Genomic DNA, 18741 nt, shown 5'->3' with positions numbered 1-18741 from the left:
CCTAATATTAATGTTCCAGGTCTTATAAAAAGTGTGGATGCACATCGAAACTATGTCAAATGCAAAATTTTGAATGATTCACTTCATTGTCAGGTTGTTTAAGATAAGATATTCCTTTATTGTCCCACATGGGGAAATTTCATTGGTGCAACGCAGGTAGATACAGAGGTAGATACAGAAGAACAGATCACTTATAGGAAGTCTGAAAAACACTTTCAGTAGAAGATCTCCTATAAATAAATAAAAACTCCCATAGACAAATAAATAAATAAATAAATAAATACATAAATACCATTGCATGTGATCCCGACAGTAATTGCACATGAATATGTGTCACGACAGCACATAGATTGCACATGAATTTCACAGTAATTGCACATATGACAGAATTGCACATCAGTATTAGGTTAGGTCAGTATTGCGAGTGTTCAGTACTAACAGTTTTTGTTATAAAGTCTGACAGCAGCAGGAAGGAAAGACCTACGGAACCTTTCCTTCACACAGCGAGGGTGGATCAGTCTCTCACTGAAGCTGCTCTCCAGAGCGGAGAGAGTGTCCTGCAGGGGGCGACACTCATGGTCCAGCATAGATGTGAATCTAGCCCTCTGTGGCCCTCTGCTCCGTATAAGTTTCAAAATCCGGCCCTCTGTGAAAAACGTTTGTCCTAGGACGACTGAAATGCAGCATCATACTCATACTCATTTAATTTAATTGTTTTTTGCTTCGTTTTGTGTTTGAGCCATGTTGTCTATTACAGGTCCATGCTACCAATGTGTTATTGACTTGTGTTATTCACTCCTCATTATGCCAGCAGACAGCGTCAGAGGGTTATTATTTGCCATACAAAAATATATATGTAATACGTTAGTGTTGGTAACCATTACTGAGTTAAATCTTGGAGTTGAATTTTTATTTCCTATCTAGAGTATTTGGAGGTGCAGAGCTATTTCTTCCCAAAAAGGAGCTTGTAGGTTCAATTTCCGGGCCAGACCAGATGATCTATTTGGGTATAGTCTGCTTGTCCTTCCTGTGTCACTGCAGGTTTTCTCCAGGTACTTTGGCTTCCTCCCACCGTCCAAAGACATGCATGTGTTAGGTAATTAGCCAACTCTACTGAATGAATCCCAAAGTAATTGGGATAGGCTCCAGTCACCCACAACTCTTTACAAGAACAAGCAGTAGAAAGATAAGCTAGAGATCAACCCATCATATGTTTTAGAATCCAGAGCCGCTGATGGTCGATAAATTCAGCAAATATTTTTGGGCCAATATGTAGGGCAGATTTGATCATTTGAAATCATTGAAAATACTAACTTAATTACTGTCTATACTTTTCACTACTCTGCATAATACAAATATGATAAACATCCACAACATTGTTTTACAACTAAGTCATAATGGAGCACTGTAGTCACATTATGTGCATGCCAACAAGGCACTAACAGAAAAAAGAAAAGATGCTTTGCGTATTCCCTTCTTTCCTTTAAACAATTGGTCAGGCAAAACAAAATATCAGCCTATGCTGGAGATAGGCGATATGCTAAAAAGTGCAAACATCTGCCCAATATATAGCAATATATCTCTATTCTCTAGCTCTATTATTTATTTTATTGTGGGGTATTAATCAGACATTCCTCCCCACTGCTCCTGTCCATGCTCTGTGCCGGTGTCCATGTTGACCTGTTTATTTTATAACATATTTATTTTTAACATAATGTATAGCTCTCAGTATTTATTATTTTAATGTATTAGGGTCCCTTAGGCTCCTTAAACCAAGGTTATAGCCTAGCCTAACCCTAGCTATTGAATAAGGCCGGGGGTCAAATCAGGCCCTCCAAGTGATTTATTCTGGCCCACAACCCATCTTCCAAATATTAAAAACAAAAAATCTTGTTTACTGGTTTAATTCTGGGTTAGCACTAGTTTAGACCTGGTTTGGTCTTGGTTTAGTCCTTGTTTAATTCTGCTCTCAACCTGGTTAGAGTCTGGGTTAATAGATCTGGTTGGTACTAGTCTAGTCCTAGTTTAATTCGGGTTCTGAAGTGGATGGGCAATTTTTTGCAACACAATGTTGGTAAAGTACTTAACTAAATTTATTGAAACAGTGTTGGGGATATTTTGTGTGACCCAAAATAATGTTACAGTAGAGGCGTGTTGTGCAGTGTGTAAAGTGTACCAATGATTCCTTTCCTTTGAGTCTGGAGAGTGCCCCGCCAAGAGCCCAAAGGTTTGGAACTATGATGACTACAAACCTCCGAGTCAACAATCTCACTCTTTTAGATTTTACATCTTGTTCTTCCGCTCTGTCATCTCTTAGATCGCCTACATTGTACTATCCTCCCAGTTTGTGTTCATTGTCTATTTTCTCCTTATTCTTTCCCTTCAGTGGTTCCAGACTGATTCTCTTCTTTGTTGTCCTTCATTAACTTTGCTCCTCCATTAACTTAACTTTCCTTGATGTTGATTTTGGCTCAGCTTCTTGTTTGTTTTATTCATAAAAAAGATGTAGGTTATATGAATAATCTCTTTATATATATACAACAAGTTTCTTTGCCACATTTTTAAGAGAACAGAAAGTCCGGTTCTGGGCCCACTCCTTTAGCAACGTCCCCGCCCAAACTCCCTCTCCTCCCGCGATGACATCAAACCACAATGCATTGCACTGTTTAGAGTTTACCTTCTCGTCTCCATGGCTACGGGCGCGGCTCTGCCCCTTTATTCAAATTGTACCGGAAAAGCGCGTCATTTTGGACCAATCTCTGCGCGCTGCGGTGACATAATGGAAATGTTAGACCCGAATCTCCCAGAATCTAGCCCGGATTGAGATCGAGAAGGAACCTGCGCCCGGAGGACCTGACCAGGAAAACAGCACGGGTATGAGGCTGTTCTATTCTCTATACCGAGGCTTTAAACAAAAGCTCGTGTCTGTGGACTTGGAGTTTAGGCTCGTCGTGAGTTGAATGGCAGTTTTAACTCGTTATATAGTTTACTTGGATTCGCTTTTAGTCTGCATCTGTATCAACGTTCTGCCCTTTGCCCTATCGTGTTTTGAGTGTTAGTTGTTGTAACGAAAGCTAAACCCGTCTTCGGTAAAGGATTGCTTCTTCAGGGCGCTGTTGTGTCAGCCAGTTATGACGCACAGGCTGAGCTCTGTGATTCCGGCTTGTCCGGTTTGTGCGCTGAATTGTGTTGCCATGTTAATATTGCGACGTAACAGTGGATTTATTTCTCTGTTCTTCAGCTCAACACAGTGCGGTCAGATGCACGCCTGGTGCTTGATGTGACACGGACATGGAGCCCTTGTTCTCGGGTGTGTCCCAGCGGCTCTCGGTGCTTAAGATGGACATTCCCGGAGCTTTGGAGCAGGAGCAGACACAGCTGAAGCCCGGTTCGGATTCTACAGAGCTCGGTTTGATGAAACTGGCCACCCCGGACCTTGAACGGCTGCTCGTGCAGTCGCACGCGCCTTTCCTGTGCCCTAAGCCCGCGGAGGCAGAGCAGGAGTTCGCGGAGGGCTTTGTCAAGGCTCTGGAGGACCTGCACAAACAGAACCAGCTGGAGGCGGTGCACGCGGAGAGGCTAGAGCTGATGCACGCAGACCTGCCCGTTTATACTACACTTAATGGATACGGACACGCGCTCGGCTATGCCACGGACACGACACAGTTTCCCCCAGCACCTCACGTAAACCAACAGTCCGCTGCTGTGCGCCTCAAGGACGAGCCACAGACCGTGCCAGACGCACAGAGTTTAGGAGACAGTCCGCCGCTGTCGCCTATCGATATGGACAATCAGGAGCGCATCAAGGCCGAGCGAAAGAAGCTACGCAACCGCATCGCCGCCTCCAAGTGCCGCAAACGTAAACTGGAACGTATCTCGCGGCTCGAGGACAAAGTAAAGACACTAAAGACACAAAACACTGAGTTGGCGTCCACTGCCAGCGTCCTGCGCGAGCAGGTGGCACAGCTCAAACAGAAGGTTATGAGTCACGTGAGCAGTGGGTGCCAGCTGCTGCCCAATCAGGTGCAGGCTTATTAGTGCCTTCATCCTCGGGACACTTGTGAGGGCTGATCGACTGAGAGCCAGGGCAGTGTCTGCTCAGTCCTGGAGTGTTTGTACCTGCTGCTGTTCTCGCTTGTACAGGTCTTATGTTGGGCTCAGCAGCAGAAACACATCACGTGCCTCCTCCTCCTCCTTTCAGCTGGGCACATGTGATGGACGTCTGTGTCTGATTTGGACAAATTGTTTTTTTTTTTAAACTTTTGTCTCATCAAACCAAAGTTTATCACTGTGGAATATAGCCGAGCTTCTTCTCACTAAAGGCCTGAACCAGGGCTGACCTGAAACACTCCAAACGCCGTCAGTGATGAACTTTAAAGGAATGCAGGAGTCTCCACTGAGGTACAAAGCTGCTGTGGGCTCAAACCAAAAGTGCAACCAAAGCCGCCGTGCCAAGTGTATGACTGTTTACAACCACTTACTAATATAGGCTACATCTATATATTACTATGTTTTATGAATGCATGTTTCATAACTTCTGTACATACCTCCCTCTTTGTATCTTTCTTCAGGTGGTCCACCAAAATGCTTATCTACATGTTTTGTTATTGTTTATTAAATTATCACTAAAGCTATTCAGATCTTGTACTTTTTTAGATGTTGAATTAGAAAAGGGGGATGTTTAAACTTTTAAAACATGTGTAATCATCAGGAGGTAGAAGAGAACAGGGTTTAGCCACACCTCAGATGGTCAAACATTTCAAGCGTGAAACATGAGTATGGCGCCATCTTGTGGACAAACTGGATATTTATATTAAGGTTAAAGGTCACGTTCTTCTGGAAAGCATAACGTTATTGTAAATTTTAGACTAAGCTTTATTTTATGCATTGTGGTTGTTCTTGCGCTTGCCACATTAGCTTTTTATTTATTTATTAAGACAGGTAACACTAGTAAAGTAAATATTTTAATTGAGTAATAACATTAGTTACAATTCATACTAACTTTGCATGACTTTTTCTGACCAAAAACTGGATAAGAGAGTCTGATCAATAGAATTTAGTCCTACGTTAACCATTGTTATGGTGTAGGGTTGTCATAACTAGCTAAATATGGACTCAGAGATGACCAGAAATTAAGACATTTGATTCTTTTCAAGGGTATGGAAATGGTGTTTATAAAAGTAACTTTAAAGCAGCGTTAAGTTGAGTAACTTGCCCATCATGATTAGAGGTGATAAAATAACAGTGAATCGGAACAGTCTCTAGCTTTTAGTTTTCTTCTTTAATATCGTATTTTTTTAAACAAATCTTCAGCATTTCAGAATTACAGCACAATTCACACAATTTAACTAACACTCAGAGGGGCAGAAATTCCTATTTACAGGAATGGAATGTACGGTTTACAGCTGTAGCAAAAAAACAATAAAAACATCCAATAAAAGAACAATAAAAACATAGAAATCAAGCATCAAGTGTTCAGAATAGTTCAAAAGCTGTCCCTTTGCTGAAGCTACACCTGGGCTCCGTTCGTCTTTGGTCTCCAGGTGACAGTCTGCGCCATGGATAATTGGGTGTGGAGAGGGGGACGACTAGGCTATTGCTCTGGAAGAACAGTCTGCTCAGCTTTAGAACATTACACAACTCATATCAAAAGACAAACAAACCTCCACACACATTGCTCGTGATACAGAACGAGGCCGGGACGCTGGAATGTACAACTGGCTGTAAACACTTTTAAAAAGCCTTTAACACTACTGAACACCTCGTAGAAAAGCTCTGAAATGTACTGTACATTGCAATGCAGGAAGAACACTGCTAAATAATTAGTGATGAATTAAAAACCGGAGAAGGATGGTAGCTGTAGTTGACCAATTTTCTTCTCTTTATCATACATTTAAAAAAATGGGGCAAGTAGGGTTTCCATGAGGTGAATTTGGTAACATTTACACACACATGATCACGTACAGTTAGTTTAATATAAATACATCTGTTAAATAAATATGCTCTTCTTTCTAATGCTCTGACATAACGCCACCTATATAAACCCAACTCCAATCATGCCTATGTACTGACATGTGTGTATTGTCCACAGTGGATGAAAGTGAACAAAGAAAGCATGAACCTGTTTGTGAACAGCAGAGGCTCAGCGACAAGAGTAAGAATTTACACTGAAATGTTTCTCTTTTCACTATATCTGTAGTAAAAAGAACGCTGAATGTCAAGTAGATTTAAAACTAATTTTATATTATATATTTTTTGTCGAGGTCATTCCAATAATTTAGAATGATCAAATCGACAGAGGTACTGGTGTGGTGTTTCTATATTTAAATGGCCAAGAAATAATTCAGTATTTTCATTAAAACACTTTACCACAAGTGTATCGTACTCTCAGATAATGGCAGAACAGACTTGATTATCAACTATTTTAACGCAGTTTTAAGATTCTGCCGTCCTTATTCTCTTCTCCTTCCACTCCCTCAGTATCCTTTCCTTCCTCTGACTCCTCCTTCTGCTGCCCTCTCTCTTTACAAATCTAAAAAACAAAAACCCCTTGGTACAAGGCTAGCAGCTATTCTTCAGTGGGTATTGCAATGATGGGAAATACACCATACAACAATGATTTCCCAAACCTTTGCCCATTTACACATCCTCTTTCCTATAGGCATAATTTTACTTTAAAGATTTGTCTTTTTCGAATTTCGCTGCTGAAAACAAATCTAACTTGGACCCAACTCGAAAAACCCCGGAAAAGACAGGTGGACATGATCAAAAAACACAAACCAGCAAAAAGAAACAAAAAAACCCCAGCAAAGACAGCAACAAGTCTAAACGTCAACACTCAGAATGACGTGTTTTTTTTGGTCTGCCCATCCATGGCCTTCAGCATTCAAAGCGTAGTGTTGAGTCGGTTGGACAGAGTCAAACCAGGGGAGGTGAAGAAAGACGAAGCGGCTTGTGTCTCCTGTCGTGGACGTGTTTCTCTACATTGCCTGTCCCGTTGTTTTCCGAGGGGACAAGGTCTGCAGTGTATTGAGAATATAGGTGCTGTGGCTACTGTTTGGGATGCCACTTGAAATACAGTGGATATTTTACACCGCAAAATTACACCTCCTTAAAACTACAACAATACACTTGTTTCAGGCAAAAATGTCCTTGAAATAAGTGAATTCATCTGCCAGGGAAATAAGTGAATTTACTTAAGAATTCTTGAAATAAGCTTTATTCAGTAGAAATGTCAATAAAATTAGATGCGTTTGATTTATGATCTAGAGTTGAATAAATCTTGGGTAGATTAATAAAATTTGCAGTGTCCAATTGAAAACCATTAAAAGTACTTTCATTGACAAACACGCCATTTGCTAGAGCTGTACTTGGTATAAGTAAAAACAGAGCATATTCTGGTTCTTTTTCCACTGCAGACCTGGGTACAATATAATGTGTTGTGTAGTGCAAGTAGTTTGGACATGGTCTTAACAAGCACAGTCCTGGTGGGACCTCTGAGGCTGCTCGTTGAGTTGGGGCCCCTGTTTGGCTCCTGACACAGCTGGGTCATTGTTGTCCAGGGTCTCGGTCATCCTCTCACAGATGATGTCCACCAAGCGCTCGAATGCCTGCTTCACGTTGATGTTATCTTTAGCACTGGCCTCAAAGTACTCAAAACCTGCATAAAATACAAATAATTACTGCCATATTCCAAAATAAATTACATATAAATACTTTAAAAACAGTCTTCATGTTGTTTGCACTGAAATGGAGCAAAGGATCACAGTTTATGTAGTGTTTTAGTTGTTGATGCAATAAACTGCATTTAAATGGGATGTACCCGTTCTGGTTTTTTGGGTTTTGCTTTATGGAATTATGTCAACTCTGTTTTGTTCCAGATCATTCAGCCTGACCCCGACAAGTACACTTTGACTGACAACTTTTAAAGGCTTGAACCCCTATACATTGTTCAAATGCGTGCGTAGCAAATAACACATGCAGCAAACGGCACATGAACAACACACACATAACTCCTTTGCCTTGCCAAGAATGACATGGCGACTACATTTACCGCACCAGTCCCAAGCCTGTGTAAAATTATAGAAATTAGGCCTGGTTCGGGCAAAGACCCTCAAGTCTACTCAGAATACAGTAGGTAAGTGAATAATACATGTGGACTGCTGCAAAACAGTTTGAAAAGTATTTTTTCATGTTTCTAAGAAGAAGAAGAAGAATATAATTGGATATATTGTGACTTTTGACAATATGACATATTTCGGTTATTGTTACATCCGTATTATCCACTGGGTTATACAAATAAAAACAAGTGACATCCATCGAACAAGCTTGAGTGTGTGCACTGACCAAGCTGGTCCGAGAGCTGCCGGCCCCTGTCTGCTGCCACCACTCTTTCGTCTTCCATGTCACACTTGTTTCCCACCAGCAAAACCTGCGCGTTGTCCCACGAGTACGTTTTTATCTGAGTCGCCCTGAGGAAAAGTGGCACAATTCCATTACATTCGGCAGTCAGCTCAGGCAATCCTCATCTGATATTTTCATCAAATTGCCGCTCTGTTTTGGATGAGCCAACAGTTAACTAGCAGTGGAGCGTGGCCTCACCAGTCCTGCACGGCGTTGAAGGAGTCCTCGTTGGTGATGTCGTACATGAGGATGAAGCCCATGGCCCCTCTGTAGTACGCTGTGGTGATGGTCCTGTAACGCTCCTGCCCCGCCGTGTCCTGGAAACACACTACACGTCACACACTGCCTTCTGCTGTACAACTGGGGCATCATTTTGTGTTCCGTATCATATTCAAACATGGTGCAAAAGTAGTTTATTGGAGGCATACCATTTATTTTGCCAATTGATTAGTCTAGCAATTGTTCTTTCCAAAAAGATGTACAATGGGCTACTCTCCTGAAAAAGAGATGCGACAGTGGAAATGAGCTACAACCTGGTACAATGCATCTCACCTGTTAAGGTTAATTGTATACTGTGCACTTTCCCCATCTGTCTCAATAAATAAATCAAATGAATAAAAATAAATCGATTGCCTTTCAAAAAAACGTAAAAAAAAAAAGGTCTAATATTTTGGTAGGAGGGCCTTAGCTTTGATTACAGCACACATTCGATGTGGCATGGTTTCTGCAATATTAAAATATTTATTTCCATCCAGTGTTGCATTATTATTATTATTATACATTTCACCAGTCCTTATAAGAACAATACCAAAGCATGTGCCCAAGTGTCTCTTATTAGCCAAATGTTCTTGTAGTGTTTAGGGCCGATGAAGCAGGGTCAGCCAGGGGCCTCACTACGGTCAGCGCAGATGAGGGGCTACAGCAGATGAGGGGCCACAGCAGATGAGGGGCCACAGCAGATGAGGGGCCACAGCAGATGAGGGGCCACAGCAGATGAGGGGCCACAGCTGCAGACAATCACAGTTCCTCGTGTGGATCGGAGCCACAGAGCTGGGCCTCATGAGATCATCTCACATAAGCGTTGGGATTAAACACACAGCCGACTGCCTCAGGATGAAGGAGGAGGAGGACACTTACAGGCAATATGAAGTCATGACAATGTGTTACAGGCAGCACTGAGTCAATAAAGGAAGGTTTTGTTAGGTTTCCTTATTTGGAAAAAAGATTGGTGGATGTTTGAGAGGTCAGAACTAATTTAGGACAATCAGAGAAAATTAAATAGGCTCTTATTTTTTATTGCAGCTTTTAATAACTAGACTCTTTTACATTTGGTGTTTCACATTTTAAAACCTTAAAAAATGAAAATGCCTGGAAGTCATTATTTTGCAGTACACTTTGATTTACTTTCATAAGGAATGCTTGGCTCAGTGAAGATCCCTTAAGCTAACACCAGCAAGGCTATTGCCAATGTGAAGCGAACATATCAATTAGTATTAGTGAAGGCAATTTGAGAATTTTTTCAATGTCATAAAGTAAAGTATGTATAAATATTGTATACGTCTCAAAATAAGACCGCTGTCTGCATCCAATAGCGCTCCGCGGGCGAGCTAAAAATAGCCATGTGACGTCACTGCGCCAACAGCGCATACCCGGAAGTCAGTCAATGAAAACTGTGGGGCCATCTATTTGTCTGGTCGGACTCCGGTCCCTTCCCTCGTACCAACCCCTCGTCTCAGAGTTTGTCTAACCCGAAAACAAAACCAAACCTCCAATTCCATTGAAAACACTTCATAAAGCGACGGTCAAAACTGATTATTACGACCCAGAATTGACTCATTTGTTCCACAAAGACGTTTAGCAACAAACACTGCTGCAATGGAACCTGAAATGACGGGCGTTTGGTTCATAACTTTCCTGAAGCAGACGACCGCGGCTCCAGCGCAGGCAGCGGTGAGTGACAACCTGCGTCCCCGGGGTTTGCTTACTTTCACGGGCAGAACGCGTCCCCTCCGTGGTGCTCTCCGGAGAGTGGTCAAAGACTCTTGTGTCCATGTCTTTACCGGGAAATTTAGACCCGGAGAGCGTGGGGAAGGGGGCGCGTGAAAGTGAGCATACCCCGGGGACGCAGGTTGTCACTCACCGCTGCCTGCGGCTGGAGCTCCGGGATATAAGTTTATCGTGTTCCGCAAACGCTGTAGAATTAACATCAGTTTTATTCAGTAAACCCTCACAAATGCCATGTCGTAATGTTCAAAAATCTGACTTGTTGTGAACCGAGGAGAGAGTTAGATGAAGACACTGAAAGCCCGGATATACTTTTTTACAAGTTCAGCCTTCTTTTCGCTAATACGACATCCTCTGCACCGTAAACATCGCTTCAACTAGTTTAGAATGGCCCTCTACTTTATGCTGTTTCAGCTTCGCTCTTGGGACGTCATCTTTCGTCAATTTGAGTGAGATTAGCTGTCGTAGTCGCTGTTGTTCTGCCATTTTCCCATGTTTTTTCCCTGACGGCCTGAGCGGGCCTGAATGTTCATCCGGGACTTTTGTGGTGCTCATTAATATTCTGACGTCACGCCCGCCTCCATCTATTATTGGGTGTTTTTTGCAAAGCAAGTGTGCCGTTAACAAGCTAATGTTTGGTAGCCTGTTAAAATTCACTCCAGTCTCAGACTCGTATTAAGTTATTGTGGTTGCCATGGCCACACCCAACCGTCTATTCAAATCAAATTGATATTTAATTGCACATGGATTTTGCACATTTCTACCAAGTTTTGTGTGTGTTTTTGATGAAAATTGAGATGATGATTTGTGAATTGAACTTCCTGTAGTGTTTAGGATGGGGTCATGTAATTGTTTATGTGTGTTTGATCCATCTTTTATGCCAACTTTCAACAGTCTACGTTGACATTTTTCTGGTTAGAGCTCCCATTGCAATCACAAATATATATATTTTTAGGGGGTGCAATTGAGCCGTCTTTCAATGTTTTTTTTCTCGGGTTCTCAAATTTAGAGCTCACTGAACTATAATTATCTATACCATTTTTTATCGTTAGAATAGGGTCAAACGTGTCGCCCCCTCACACTGCTGTGTCCTTAATTAAAATGCCCAGAAGGCATTAGGAAGTGAGCAAGAACCTTGGTGACCTGGCTCGTGCCAGACTGAAATGTGTCTCACTCTGAATTGAGTTCTTCAAATGAATCAATTTGGGAAGGCTCTCGCAGAAAGTGGTCAGGATGTAAAAAGAAATACTTCACGCTGATTGGTCAAAGCATCACAACAGCAGAAGAAGCAGAAACATCTAAATTGTGTTAAATACAGGTTCAGAAAAGCACATTCTTCTTTCTCATCCACAAATGTACAAAGTGCCAGTGTGTGCATGTTTTGAAAAAACAAAATAGTCTGTGTTTTTCCTAAAACAGGTCGAAGTACAGCCATAGGCGACGCTATGTTTGTTTTGACCATTGCTGCTGCTCTGTGATTGGTTCCAGTCCCGCTTGAGGGCCCTAAGGTTAAGAACTCTATATTCTATGGAAGATAATTAATTTAACCAGATTTTGAAATTTAAATGGTGGCAACTTTCTCGCTTTGATTTTTTTAACCCTGAATTAACGGAATTATCTTTTTTTTTTTTCCCTAAACCCTTCAATTTTACTTTCTCTGAATTCAAACAGTTACATTTGGGGATTGATATCTATGCAATGAACATCTAAAAAGTGACTACACTGAGAAAAACTGAATTTTGTGGCAGAAACAGGAATAAAAACAATTCAAACATGTTTTTCCAGGGCTAAAAATTCAGACCTGGAAAACTGCCAGCATTTAAATTTAAAATCTTTCAAAAATGTTCTTCCAAAGTACTGTTGCAAACCATTTCAAATTAAGTCAACATGTCTCCCCAATTCAACTTTTCAACCATCTATGTATATATATTAAGTCATGTCCCAAAGCTCAGATGGGACAAGGGAAGGAAACCACTGAGGGATAACGAGCAAGAGTTCAGGAGGCAGACAGAAGATACAGTAACGAAAAACAAATGTTGAGGTATGTTTATGTTGGTTTTATGTCAGAGACCCGATTATTAATTAAACAGGCTTAGATTTCAAGCTTTGAGCAACACAGGGAAATGTGTGAGCACCTGCAGCCTGTTTGCTCCTTTAACCCTCTGACACCCAATATTTTAGGTACCCTTCGTGTCACAAACGGTTCACAACACAAATGTGCTATAAATCAGGACTAAATATTTTTTGTCAACTTTTATAGATATGGGCCAACGTAGGAACCTTTAAGAATGTTTAGAATGGGCCATTTCGTCTGCAAAAGTGACCCTTTTTTAGATGACAAAATTACATAAATTACAAATAAAGTGGATGATTTGAGTTGACGTTATTAGACCCTTACATTAGTGTGTATTGAGTTATAGCGGTTTATAAATAAACCCAAGGCTGAAAGGTGAATAAACAAAAATAAAGGAAGTCATCTACAGTAAGAGGGCCATGTTTCTGTTCAGCATCCTCATAACCACAGTAATGCTTTATAAGATATAATGAAGTCTAATGCCAAAAACAAATAGATCACGCAATAATCATCCCTTTCTACAAAACAACAGAAATGTCTGATGTCTCTTATATTACTTGAATGCCCATACCCCATATGTTAGTGGATCCATTTCTTTCTGCAGTTCAGTTCTCTGTGTTTTCCTTTTTTTTTTTTTGAGTATTTCTGCTTCAGAAGCCATGCCTTAGTTATTTCCTCTTGAATTCCACACAGATGTGGCAAAGCTTTTTGTTGTTGAATAATTTCATATGGAATATCTTGGGCAAAGAACACCTTCTTGCCTTTGAACCGGAGGTCTCCTTTGGTAGCCTTCATGACACGCTCCTTCTTATCATCAGGCCATGAGGTTTTTCAGCTTCTTGTCCCCAGCCCCAGATAGAAGTTGCGGATCAACCTCTTGAGGAAACCCTCAGTGTTTTACCCCTCGCCCTCGGGCAATCCCGCTGAGATTTTTTCAGCGAGACCTCGACTCCAAATCCAGAATCTTACTCTTCATAGTCTTATTTTCCGCCCGCAGTTTCACCACCTCGTCTTTCAGCTCCTGTAATTAATCTATAATGTCTGAGATACGTTGACGTTGGCTGGTAGGATTTATTTGATAGGACAATGCATCGTGAAATGGGGATAAGACTGGGGAAGGACATGCAGTTAATTGTCGAGAGCCGGATTCGAACTCACAACGCTGCGTGCTAGCCACCATTTCTTGGTCTTTTGACTCAGAATAAAGACTGGATTAAAATTCATAATCTGTTCCGTTAGAATATAGCAGCAAAAAGCCTCTGTCCACAGATCTGTTGTTTTCATCCCGTTTCTACGAAAGGACAGCAGAGTTAATAACCCTTTCATTATCTGAGCATAAAATTGGCAGACTGATATGGGTGCTTTTGGCCCAGACCGATATTACTCTCCACACCATTGTGTGTATATCGGCGTTACAATACTGGGCCATTATGTAAGATCCCTAGTGGTTTCCCAAATATGTTTTTACTCTTTCTTGGACCACTACTTTGTACTTCTACTCGAGTAATATTACTTGAAGTAACTGTACTCTGGAGTAAATAGTTTGACTACTATCCCCTTCTGTCTGTTAATTGGTGTTTGTGCGGCTCACCCATATCTGCAGCTTGATCCTCTTGTCGTTGCGGTAGATGGTCTTGACCTTGAAGTCGATGCCCACAGTAGAAACAAATGCTGGGGTGAACGAGTCGTCTGCGTACCGGAACAGGAAGGAGGTTTTCCCCACACTGCTGTTACCGATGATCAGGATCTTAAACATGTAATCAAAGTTCTGGTCCGAGGACTCCTTCTGACCGTAGGTGGCATTGGCCGACGCCATCTAAAAACCCCAAAAGGAACACAATCGTCAGACAGAGAAGATGATCCTGATTTATAAGGATTCATACAGCCAAAGAGGTTCTGTCAAATGTTTTTTCTATGGCTTTTTATATACTTCTAGCACATTCATTTGTATTATTTTATTTGTTTTTTTTCCTCTTTTGAGAATGTATGCATGTATGTCTCCAAGTAATGCCTGTCTGTGAATATATTTCCTTGTCTAATAAAAACAGTTGTCCTTCCTATATCTGGGGGTAGAAAATGGTTGTGTCTTTTTTTATAGCTCCTTCCTTGGTTTTATTACTTTTCGTTAATTTGGCTGTTTTTAGGATCCTCTGTTCTGCTTTTTGTCCCAAATTTTGTATTTTCTGGCACACCAATTCTGTTGGTAGAATATAGCCTTCTATGGGGATACTCTCCGGAGTTGTGGCAAGATTAGTCCTTGTGCAAGTACTTAGTTCTGTGATTTTTTCCATTGTGCCCAATTTTCATTTAATTTCATCTCGTTTCTTTCCTGTTTGTATATTTTTTTAGGTGTTTAACTTCCTCTTGTATTTTCTGTTTGAAATGTTGCCTGTATTCCTCTTTTTCTTTTTCTTTTTTAGCATGCGTTTGATATATTCTTTCTCGTTCAGCGTTGTTGTCCTTTTTGGATTATGGGTTGGTATCTAAGATTCGATTCATCACAATTCAATGACAATTTTTGGTAACAAAAAACCTATGAAATAATTCATTTTAAATGATATATATTGTAATACTCTGTCGTAATTGAGTTCATGGCATATGTTTTCAGAGGGTTTAGTATAGGCGCCCTTATATTTCATTTAAATTTAGGCTGATCTTCATATGAGGTTATATTAAGTATGCAAATAATACTCCACGTTTGAGCTTCTTTATGCTACTGCATAAAGAGTGTTTCTGTGTCTTTACATGTGTCTATGTGTCTTTACATGTGTATCTCAAGACACACTCAGCATTTTAATGTTGTTTTTCAGCACACGTATGATGCGTATCATGACATTTAATAATCACAATGTATTGTGGAAGCATCGTTACACTCCTACTTAATGTTATTTGACATTGTTTTCTTTAAACAAAGGGTCATTAAGCAGGCTAGCATTGAACCTCCAAAGTGTGTTTTTTAGTTTTTCCTCCAAGTAATGTAGATGCATGATGACCAAATATTTTTGGTTCTCCTACAATGTTATTTATTATTTATTATTTAGTACTCACAATGTTATTTTTGCCCTCTTTTGATAAAGGGAACTTTTCCACATTGTCATGTCACGATGACAAACCTAAATAAATTGTATCGGCCTTTTTGTGAAAGCAGAACACAATTGTGAAGTGGAGGGAAAATTATACACGATTTCCAGATTAAAATTAAAATAAAAACCTGAAAAGTGCAGCGCAACAAATCATTCATACTATTTTGGCATGAGTGGAACCAATTGCTGTCAGAAGTTGCCTGATGATTGCAGAAAGATTGAATGTTGACCTAATGGTTAAATAGAGTCCAACTGTGTGTAACCTAATCTCAGTATAAATGCTGTTCTGTGAAGGCCACAGAGGTTCATCATGAAGTCCAAGGAACGCACCGGACAGCTCGGGGATAAAGTTGGAGAAGTTTAAAGCAGGGTTAGGTTATAAAAACATTTTCCAAGCATTGAACATCTCACAGCGCACAGAGAGACTTTAGCACAACAGCAAACCTACCAAGACATACAGGCAAAACAAGGCGGGCCGAGAGACCCATAGGAACTCTGGATGAGCTGCAGAGATCCACAGCTCAGGTTGTCACAAAACTATTGGTCATGCACTACACACATTTGGCCTTCATGAAAGAGTGACAAGAAAGCCACCGTTGAAAAACAGCCATAAGGAGTCTTGTTTGGTTGTGGCTAAAGTAGCACTTGAGCACAACGGTAACAAGCATTTCCACTTCAGTTACAATTCCATGGTAATTGAAGTTTTTTGACGTTCCATCCCGAGCTAATACGATCAGCCTGTTCTGTTGTGTGTCATATTTGCGCAGGCAGAGACAATGGATAAGGGGACGGAAGTACCGGGGCTTAGGCGCTTTAAGCATCAGGTAAAGTGCCTCCCTTCCTCCCCGGCTGACCATATGGCTGCCCCGGCCCTGCTCCAGAGGCCTTTCAGTCAAATCATCACGGTGAAGAACAGACACGGAGGAGTATCTTAAAGCAGGAGACTTACAGAGATGCTAAACTCATCCAGTACAGAAAAAGCATTAACTGCTAGAAGAGGGAGAGATGTTTTTGCGAGCTGCTTCTGATTAGATTCGTTGGTATCAAATTAAAATAATTATGGAAAAATGCAGGTTGCCAACTATTTTTTTTTTTTTTATTTAACGTTGAATACGGACAGTATCACGTTTGCACAACATATATCTGCATTTAAGTGGCATCGGGGTCTCCTAGCTAAGCATCCCAGCTATGTCAAATGAAGGTTACTCTCTTCTCATTTACGATACGTTTGTTCTAAGTGCTAACGTGAAAAAGCGGCAAAGTACCCGACCGCTGCATGACGCCAGGGATGAGGCGTTACGGAGGCTGGATTTACCGTGAAACGAGTGTAAATCCTCCGCGTCGCTAACCCCGGGCGCAGCTTTGCACCTGCAGCAGCAGCAGTAGTATATGGCAGCTCCTCTTCTGCGTTGTGATCACAGCTGCGACGTAAAGCATAGGGTGGCGACGTCATGACGCAACAGAGGATGACGGGCAGGAGAACGGGCCAATCAGAACACGATTTCCGCCTCTTTTAGATGTTTTCTTTGCATGAGTACTATTGTAGGATTTTATTGTCCAATCTGATCTTATAAGTGTGAATACATATGTTGAGTTCTATTGATGATATAATATAACGATAATGAGATGTCTTTTTTATTTTTACGAACATCCATCAACAAAATAAGAGAAGAAAACAGCAAGAAAATAACACATTATGCAAATAAAAAAAAGATAAATATCTTAAATCAATTTAACTAGAATGTTACAAATACTTTGAATAATTAAGATTCAAATAGCAAAATAGAAGGAGTAAAAATATAAGGTTACAAAACGATTATGTACATTAAGTGGCTACGTTTAAGCAGTACAACATATAAATAAAATGGCCTATACTGTGGGCTATTAGCAATGTCTATAGCTATCCATCTATATATCAATGGCTCCACATTTCTAGTAGAAAAAGAGCTAAATTGTGCTAAGAATTTCTTAATTATAATAATGTGATATATTGATATATAAATGTATCTTGTGATTCTCTGATATTAATGAGTTGTTACTGTTATTATGTCACTCTTTGGTATTTATACTCCAAATATATTTCATACAAAATCTAACAAATATTTGCAGTTAGAAACAAATAAATGACAGATAATTGAGGCGTGAAGAGTTTATACCTTTATTGACAAGGCATACAGTCACAGAGAGGACAGACATTGTTTTTGAGATTGTCAGAGGTGCAAGTCACACACTGCATGGGACCCGTGTTAGAAAAAAACCTCTGAGGATTCGACACACCAAGTAGATGAATGAACTTCCTTACTGAGCAAACTAAATGAAATAAATAACTATACAAACAAATAGTAGGCAGAGCCGTAGTGGTGCATGTAATGGAAGAAGTTAGTCCTTAAAGGCATACTGGAGTGTGGTGTATCCCAGTAGGACAGCAGTTTATAGAAATCATCATCTTAAACCAGTTTGAAGAAAAAATAAAGTAAAATAAATAAGGCTGTATGCGTTCACACAATAAAATACAATGTTCTGCCCCTTTACTATTAACACGTCCATGTAAAATGAGCAACAATCAGCCATAAGAAAACAATGAGAGTGGCACATTGGAAGAAAAATACACTGGAATTGGAAGACCCTTTCTGGAAGCTTAGTGCCAGAGAAGAAAATATCTTGACATCTGTATGAAGAAGCTTGCTATAGCGTTTTTTTTTTTTTGTCTAAATATTTATACACCATTGACTCCATACACTATTTGAAGTGATTACCATACGTAATTTGAAAACCGAATGCGCTACCCTGTTCTTGAATAATTAGTTAAATATTTAAAAGGAAAATTCACATATCTACATAAGGTAAATACCATCCCACAAAATCTTCAAATGACAAATTTTCAAATCCCACTGGAAACTGATTTTATTTTGCACTAAATAAAGCTGATTGAGTTGGAAGTATTAAAAGTCTTTGAAGGTAGGTTATGTAGCCTGAGCTCTCATTGGTTTAAAAAAAAGGGAACAACAATCACAGCTGAACCTGGATTGCCAGTACCTTAACCTGCAGACAGAGGACACATTCAAGTTTCAAACATTAAAACGGGAAACCCAAATGAGAAATGTGAGGTCAGTTCTGACCAAAAGACCAAATGAACAATAAACAACGTGTCCATCATGTGCAATGTTTTGTAATCAA

General features: G+C 40.4%; 2 protein-coding genes across 3 annotated transcripts; one reads left to right on the top strand and one right to left on the bottom strand.

Annotated features, from left to right (window-relative positions):
• Positions 1-2753: 2753 nt before the first annotated feature.
• LOC140356701 (transcription factor JunD-like) lies at positions 2754-4634 on the top strand. Of its 2 annotated transcripts, none has more exons than XM_072441859.1 (2): positions 2754-2884; positions 3242-4634. In XM_072441859.1, exon 2 carries the CDS (start codon positions 3292-3294, stop codon positions 4036-4038), a length of 747 nt encoding a protein of 248 aa, XP_072297960.1. In that variant the 5' UTR covers positions 2754-2884; positions 3242-3291; the 3' UTR covers positions 4039-4634. The 2 variants fall into 2 exon arrangements, with proteins under 2 accessions (XP_072297960.1, XP_072297961.1); XM_072441860.1 differs by having other exon boundaries at positions 2783-2874.
• Positions 4635-5258: 624 nt separating this feature from the next.
• LOC140356716 (ras-related protein Rab-3A-like) lies at positions 5259-16960 on the bottom strand. The gene is made up of 5 exons (XM_072441891.1): positions 16880-16960; positions 14073-14297; positions 8602-8720; positions 8347-8471; positions 5259-7660 (listed from the first exon to the last, which is right to left on the bottom strand). The coding sequence occupies exons 2-5, from the start codon at positions 14295-14297 to the stop codon at positions 7470-7472; spliced, it is 660 nt and encodes a 219-aa protein (XP_072297992.1). The 5' UTR covers positions 16880-16960; the 3' UTR covers positions 5259-7469.
• Between the last annotated feature and the right edge of the window lie 1781 nt (positions 16961-18741).

This window comes from Eucyclogobius newberryi, unplaced genomic scaffold (assembly GCF_026437365.1).
Source record: "Eucyclogobius newberryi isolate DKJ021-1_F unplaced genomic scaffold, fEucNew1.0.hap1 SCAF_12, whole genome shotgun sequence".
Taxonomy (NCBI): Eukaryota; Metazoa; Chordata; class Actinopteri; order Gobiiformes; family Gobiidae; genus Eucyclogobius; species Eucyclogobius newberryi.
The sequence above is the reverse complement of the archived record's forward strand: the minus strand, read 5'-3'. Positions and strand labels throughout refer to the sequence as shown.

Bases quoted from the DNA above. Each gene is read 5' to 3' on its own strand.
- LOC140356701 (XM_072441859.1), top strand. From the start codon at position 3,292: ATGGAGCCCTTGTTCTCGGGTGTGTCCCAGCGGCTCTCGGTGCTTAAG.
- LOC140356716 (XM_072441891.1), bottom strand. From the start codon at position 14,297: ATGGCGTCGGCCAATGCCACCTACGGTCAGAAGGAGTCCTCGGACCAG. The intron at 8,721-14,072 runs GTGAGCCGCACA...GTGTGTTTCCAG, and splicing joins GGATCAAGCTGCAGATATGG to GACACGGCGGGGCAGGAGCG. The intron at 8,472-8,601 runs GTGAGGCCACGC...ACTTTTCCTCAG, and splicing joins TTCAACGCCGTGCAGGACTG to GGCGACTCAGATAAAAACGT.